This window comes from Orycteropus afer, unplaced genomic scaffold, assembly GCF_000298275.1.
Source record: "Orycteropus afer afer isolate SDZICR_OR568_19922 unplaced genomic scaffold, OryAfe1.0 scaffold00215, whole genome shotgun sequence".
Lineage (NCBI taxonomy): Eukaryota > Metazoa > Chordata > Mammalia > Tubulidentata > Orycteropodidae > Orycteropus > Orycteropus afer.
In genome coordinates, this window is record NW_006921802.1 from 404812 (window position 1) to 412764 (window position 7953).

General features: G+C 37.1%; 1 protein-coding gene across 1 annotated transcript in view; it reads left to right on the forward strand.

Annotated features, from left to right (window-relative positions):
* Window positions 1-7953, forward strand: part of SNX25 (sorting nexin 25) — a 255337-nt gene that overhangs the window by 66736 nt on the left and 180648 nt on the right. Inside the window, exons 2-3 of the mRNA XM_007948369.2 lie at window positions 290-374; window positions 3454-3670. Of these exons, the coding sequence (XP_007946560.2) occupies window positions 290-374; window positions 3454-3670 (302 nt within the window). The remainder of the gene's footprint in view (window positions 1-289; window positions 375-3453; window positions 3671-7953) is intronic.

The following is a 7953-nucleotide window of genomic DNA, read 5'->3' on the forward strand; positions in this document are numbered from 1 at the left end:
GTATCTTTCCCTTCAAGGCTCAGAGGTCCAGGATTATCTTCTGTGTCTGTGTTAATTGGTTTCCCTTTTCTTTGTTGAAGAGGGTCTGTGCAGACTTTCTGCCTATTCTGCCATCTTGGAATCGATCCTATTCATTAATCTTAAGCTTTTCTTTACTTTTCTAGGACTTTATAATATGTCAAGCATTATCATAATTGTTTAGATGGTATTTTATACATTTGGTTTCATTTTAATAAATGATTGATTCACTTAGTAGTCTGTATCTTTTTTTTGTTTCCTCTTATTTCAGAGTCCTATCTATGGAAACTCACAAGAGTCAGTTCAGTCTCGAAGGGTAGTAATTTCTCATAATATGGATAAAGCTCTGAAAGAAGGTAAGGATTAAATGAGAATGTATCATTATTATATAAAGCAATTCTTTATGTTCTGAAATCAGACTAATAATCTTTTGTACATTTGTCTATTCTTGTCTGCAGATAGCATTATGAGGTTTTTTTTTTTTTCCCTTTGATTTATTCGTAAAATACAGTGAATCAACTTTTTGGTTGACTTTTGTTGTTGTTGTGTGCCGTTGAGTTGGACCTGCCTCATAGCGACCCCTCCTTGGGTTTCCCAGGCAGTATCACTACAGAAGTAGATTGCCCAACCTTCCTTCCAAGGAGTGGCTGGTGTGTTTGAACCACCAGTCTTCTTGTTAGCAGTCAAGTGCCTTAGGCACTACGCTACAAGAGGTCCTTTTTTGGTTGAGTAGAAGGGAATTAAACATTTACTGAATAGGTATTTTCTAATCATATAATACTAGGCATAACATATCTGGAATAACATGGTAGCCTTATAAGTGATCTCCTTACCTCCAGTTTTTTTCTACTCAGTTATCCTCCTTTCAGATTAATGTCACAAAAACTAAAGTTCTAGTCATATTATTCCATTCTTTACAGTCTTCAGTGGTTTTCCTTTACCTACTGATTCCTTTGAGAATAGTCCTGAAAACTCTAACTGCTGACGAATGAGATCTGACTCATAGCGACCTCTCCTTGGGTTTCCGAGGCGGTATCACTATAGAAGTAGATTGCCCAACCTTTTTTCCGAGGATTGGCAGGTGGGTTTGAGCTGCCAGTCTTGTGGTTAGCAGTCAGATGCCTTAGGGACTGTGCTACCAGAGTTTCTAGAAAATAGATTTGAGTAATAACTGCACCAGAATTTTTGACGGCGGATATGACTTAGAGTTTTTCTGGCAGTGAAGATTAGTGTTTTTTTTGATTGTTTTGTTTTTTCTCCTCTGTTTCTCAGGGTGGTTAATTGTGTTTATTTCTTCTTATTATTTAATAATTATTACTTTTGTTTATTTCTTAATAAACCCATTTGCTGTCAAGCTGATTCTGACTTAAAGCAACCCTGTGGGACAGAGTAGAACTGCCTTATAGGGTTTCCAAGGCTGTAATCTTTACAGAAGCAAGCTGATAAATCTTTGTACCATGTAGTGGCTGGTGCGATCTAACTGCTGACCTTTTGTTAGCAGTTGAGTACTTAACCACTGCACTACCAGGGCTCCCTCCGTATTTATTAGTGATCATAAAATAATTTTATCATTTTTCTTGTCTTCTTGAATTGACCTATAGAGTATGTTTTAAAATATTTTGTTCACATGTGTATTTGTGTAAATGGTCTTATGCAGTTACATAATATATATTTAGAATCATGGCTTTGTTTTTTACTTTTTATACTTAGGTTATATATACTACGATGATATATATTTGTATGATACTTAGCTTGAAAAGTGACGTTGATAAGCTATTGATAGAAGATATGCCTGTGGCTAATATGTCTCTCTGTTAGTACAGATTTATGTGGATATATATTTTTATCAGTTCCTAACTGAAATTTATTATCATAGGAGTATTTAGAGCTGTTTTAATTAACATGAAAAGCCTGGTGATGCAGTGTTTAAAGCACTTGACTGCAAACTGAAAGTTGGGTGGTTTGAACCCACCAGCTGCTCTACAGGAGAAAGATGTGGCATTCTGCTTCTGTAAAGATTTGCAGCCTTGGAAATCCAATGGGACAGTTCTAGTCTGTCCAGTAAGCATGGTTTTGTTGGATAGCAGTGCTATCCAACAGAAACATTATGAGACCCAGGTATATAATTTTAAGTTTTCTAGAGTTTTTTAGGGAGCTCTGGTAGTGTAGTGCCTATGGCACTTGACTGCTAACCAGAAGGCTGGCAGTTCAAACCCACCTGCCACTCCTCGGAAGGAAGATGGGGCAATCTACTTCCGTAGTGATACTGCCTCGGAAACCCAAGGAGGGGTCGCTATGAGTTGGGTGCAACTTGACAGCACATAACAACAACAACAACCGCGTTTTTTAATTTAAGGCATAGCATTAATCCAGATTTAAGAAAATAGAGACCAGAAATTTTCTAAAGAATGTGATTGACCACAATTACTGAACCTAGTGTGATACCTGAGATTGCCACATAGGATTTTTCATGCATCAGTCTCACTAAAAGACAGAAACCACACAGTAATTGCACAGGGAAAGTTTAATATAAAAAATTACTAACTTGTAACATGGGATTAACTACTCAGGAGTAAAGAGAACTCTGAAAAATAACAGGAAGAGCAATTTATGAAATAGCTACTACCTCTAAGGGTAAGGCAGAATACTTAAGGAGGAATAAATTTGGAACAGGGTCTCCTTCTCACTCTAGGGCTAAGATGTTGGCCTAACTGGAGAGGGTGTGACCTTGGTCCACTGGATGTTAAAGAGGTTTGCTGAGATAATTCATACTGGGTGGGGGAAGCTACCCACATGGTGACAGCAGAGTTCTCTGGGAAGGTGCCCTCTAGGTGCTATTGGAACTTGCTGGAAGTGATCCTGGGTGGTCTGCATTGCTAAAAATTTGAGATTAGAGGATCAATCAGGAAAGTGCACACAAGAAGCAGGAGGAGAATCCCCTTCCTCTTTAGATGTCCCACCAACATCCTCTACTGACAAAGCTTAACATCTGCCAGCTGACGAAGAAGAAATGTTTACAGGGTGCAGCTCCAGTATCATAAAGAAGGTCAGAAATGAATGAATTTGGAACTGAGACCAGAAACTAATAACTGGTATACTCTGTTGTATGTTGTCTCTGTGTCAGATGTTCTGTTATTTATCTAAAAATCTAGCTAGTTTGGAACCAAAATACAATCTTGTAAACTTGGACAGTCCAAGAATATTCAGGACATGAAGTTACTGTATGCCAAACATTCTAGTTAGGTGAAAATCTTTCATTTTAAATGACCTTAGAAAGAAAGATTACTTATCCTTTCTTGAGTTCTATTTTTGACTCTTTATTTTAATGAATATTAAATTTGAGGTAGCCAGATTCCATTATAAATGTTGTCTTGTATTTGCTTCTTTCACATGTGAGTAAGTACTTTTACTTATTACTTTGTTTATTCCTGGTAGTGTTCGACTACAGTTACAGAGATTACATTCTCTCCTGGTATGGGAACCTCAGCAGAGATGAGGGACAGCTTTATCATCTGCTCTCAGAAGACTTTTGGGAAATTGCCAAACAGCTGCGCCACAGACTGAGTCACGTGGATGTGGTTAAAGTTGTCTGCAATGATGTTGTGAGAACTTTACTCACTCATTTCTGTGACCTGAAAGCTGCTAATACCAGGTAACTTATAATGTGGGCAATCCTTTTGCCCCCTCTTTTATCTGCATTAAAATATTTTTTTTTTTTAATTAAATGAAGGGTCAAAGTCAAGACACCTGCCTCTTGTTGGCACTTGCCTGGAAATGTAAAAAAATTGAGGGGGAATAATTACAGTGTTCTGTTAGGGTAGGTTGTTTTATAATTTTCTAATAGAAAACCACTTTATTACATTTATTTTGTAAACAAACAGTGCTTAGGAATAGAAAATTTAAGTGCAGTATTTTATTCTGTGAACAATGTCAATCAACAAGTTTTAGAAAAAGTTAAATATAGTTCATTCTTTTTGGTAAGTCCTGTATTAAGAAATCTGTTGAATAACAATCTCCTGAAAATTGATTTTCTAAAAAGGAGCCTAATATTGGAGCTTTGGGTTGTAATTAGAGAAAATGTTTCATTGTGAATATAGCTAATATTCAGGCATGCTAGTCCTTTTTATTGTTATATTTGAAAAGCATTTGTCTGTACCTATTAGGTGAATTTGCCTTTGGAAGAAGACTTCAACAAGGCTGTTTCTGTCACTCATAACAAGTTACCACTTTTTTAGGTTTGTTGATAGGATCTTAAATGTGTCTCTTACTCTTGAATACATGCGAAGATGATGAACTGTAGCACTTGTAACTTGTACGTAAAAAGTAGTCTTAGGGACATGAGTATTCTTCTGCCTGTATTGTCAGGTTTGGTTATGTACTCAGTTGGGTTAGGATGGAACTACCTACAGTTAATGTGTCCTATTTCCGCTGATATTAATATACCTCTAATTTTGGAGAAGAGATAAAATATTTGAAAAATACATAAGGGGGTGAGTAAGTGTTGTCATTCTTACTGGGAAAATGGTAATCCGTATTCTCTTCTAAGAAGCCTTGTATGCATTTATCTGAAAGTACTTCCTGTGATGTTGCTATTGGAGTGGGTCCTGGATGCTATAAGTGTGCAACAGATCTGCAGTTTTTAGCTATACTGCCTCTGTCCATGCATTGTTTTCTTTCCTGATATCTACCTATCACAGGTTTATGAGGTCCAAATTCACAAAGCCACCAGAAACCTACTAATTTTCATTTTGTTGTCTTTGCAGATCACTGTTTTGTAACTTGTGTGTGTGTGACATAATTTTATAAAATAATAGTCTTACTTTACTACCTATAATAATTATTATAGTTTTTGTCCTTTATGATGTTTTAAAGTGATTTTTGAGATCACTTAAATTGATTTCATTTCTTATGTAGGTCATGACCTATGGTTTGTAAAACATTGCTGTAGAGTAGTGGTTCTTAGACTTTTTGATTTCAGAATCCCTCTACACTCTTAAAATTACTGAGAACCTCAAGGAACTTTTGTTTATGTGGGTTATATCTGGTGGTGTGCTGGATCCAGCTTGCACTGGCTCATAACAACTGATTGTGTACATCGCTTCCAAACTCTTGTGTTCAGTGATAATACTTTGGTAGGTTGAAATTGGCCATGGTGGGCATATTTATACCACCGAATTTATAAATGCTACAAATCAGTTTTTTTTCCCCTTTGAAGATCCAATAGTTAAACATTCACCTGTTCACCCTTTACTATATGGATATTTACTGTATTAAAAATTAAAACTAAGAAATGTTTAAAGTACAAGAATACATATCCTTCCAGTTAGCTACCAGAACAATGATACCATCATACATCATGTAGCTTCTGGAAAACGTCCTCTATGCTTGTTGAGAATGAGATTGAAAAGATAAGTGACATTTTCCTATTACTGTGAATATAATTTTGACCTTATAGGCTCCCAGACAGTGTCTCAGCAACCCTTAAGGTTCCCCACACAATCCTTTGAAAATGACTGCTTGTTGAGAAAGTAGTTTTCAGTAAAAGGGTGTGTTTATGAATAAGGAACGTGTGAAAAGTAGGATTCCTGGGTTACCTGATAGTCTTAAAAGTTTCAGCCTCTCAGAAAGTCCATCAACCCTTCAGAGCACCTGCTGATTTGCTGTGGCATCATTATATAAAGTGTTCCATGGTTCTTCTGACAAACTCGGTCAGAGATTTTTTAAAATTCATTTAAAGACTCATGTTAAAGTACCAAATCCAATCAAACCTACTCCTATGGAGTCGATTGTGACTTACAGCAACCTCCCATAGGATTTCCAAGGCTATAAATCTTTCTGGAAACTGATGGCTTCATGTTTCTCCTGTGGAGGGCTGGTGGGTTCGAACTGCTGACCTTTTGATTAGTAGCTAAATACTTTAAGCACTACACCACCAAAGCTCCTTCATTTTAGAGTAAGCTATTTAAATTATGATCCAGTCAAGGACAGTATTTTAAATCCATGCCTATTTCAGGATAATGACTGATAGATTTAGGTTAGGGAGAAGAGCAAGTACATGGAGAAATTCAGTGCTTCTGTAATAATTCTAATTTCAGTATGAGGATATAATTTTCATGAAGAGATTTTTACCAGCTCTGAAAAATTCTGCATTTGTGAACAATTTTAGTGTATATAGGTAAAGCATCAGAATAATTACAAGCTTGTTCTTTTCAGGATTCTAGTTTTCTTATGCCATGGATAGATTTATTTTACTGATGTCTATGCTATAAGCTCTAGTTGATAATTATTAATAATAAAAAAAAATCTGTTCTTTAGGATTATGGATATTTAAAGAAGTGCTGGTAGGTCCCGATGTTTTGCATATAGATAATTGTGCTCTGGCATTGAACTCTGGAGAAGCAGTATCTGATAGTGCATCATCTTAAACAAAACACACAATGAGACTGGGATACAGTGAGGTTTGGATTGATGGCTCTACCTGTATCTGCCTTCCCCAAGAAACCAGTGCTCTCAGCCTAGAAATTTCCAGTGCTATACAGAGTTTTCAGCTGCAAAATGACTTTAGCAGCCTTAGCATCACCCAATTGAATTGGCCACTATCAGACTAGAGAATAATAAATTGCATTAATAAAAGCAACACATCCTCTGGTTGACTGTTAGGCAGTTTGTGTGGAGGCAATTTTCCGGTTAGTCTGTGTTTATTTCCAAGCCCATCATTCTGTTACTGCTTTAAGCCAATCCAGATCACATTTAACTCTTGCCTCTGCTTCCTTTGTCCCATCTGTCTTGTTTCAGGGAAATCTAAAAATGATTGTTTTTATACTGTTAAATCAATAGCATCTTTAATTTCATAATTTCCTTAAAATCTTAAATCTTTTAGTTTCAAGTGGCATGCTTTTTGAAGGGGAAAAGATTTTTTTACTTACATATTTTCCTTCTTCTGCAATTTTCTTTTTCTCTCTCATCTTTGCAGTTTCTGATTATGCTATAATTGAAAGAGCCTGGAATTGAGAGTCAGACAGAACAGGATTTGAGAGCTATATCTATCCTCTGTGACTTTAGACTATTCACTTAGCCTTTCAAATGCTTCATTTTCTCACCTGCTGTCTTAGTTATCTGGTGCTGCTGTAACAGAAATACCACAAGTAGATGGTTTTAACAAACAAATTTATTCTCTCACAGCTTAGGTGGTTAGAAGTGTGAATTCAGAGTACCAGCTCTAGGGGAAGGCTTTCTTTCTCTGTTAGCTCACAGTTGAGGAAGAAGATCTTAGTCTCCTTTTAGCTGTGGATCTGTGGCCTGGCATCCCTTGGAGGTCTCCTTGTGTCTTTGCATCAATATTCCCCTGCATCTAGGAATTATATAATACAGGGATTCTGGGTCCAAAGGACATGATTTGCTCCTGGCTTCTCTTTCTTGGTAGTACTAAAGCCCCTTGATCTCTTCTTGCTTCTTTCTCTTTTTTATCTCTTGTAAGATAAAAGGTCATGCAGGCTACACCCCACATAAACTCCCCTTACATTAGCTCACCTGAGTAGGGGTGTTGCATCTCAGCCTAATCCCCAGATAATTGATCGGCTGATCCCATCAGATCACATCATGGAGGATGATTATATCATTACATAACTAACAAATCACATCATTGTGTAACTGCCAAACCACTTGACAATCATGGCCCAGCCAAGTTGACACATATTTTTTGGGAACACATTTCAATCCATGTTGTTGTTGTTGTTAGGTGCTGTCGAGTCGTTTCTGACTCATAGCGACCCCATGCACAGCAGAACGAAATACTGCCCAATCCCGTGCCAATTCCATGATCTCTGCTATACTTGAGCCCATCTTCACAGCCACTGTGTCAATCCATCTCATTGAAGGCCTCCCCCTCTTTCGTCGACCCTCCACCCTACCAAGCATGACATCCTTCTCCAGGGA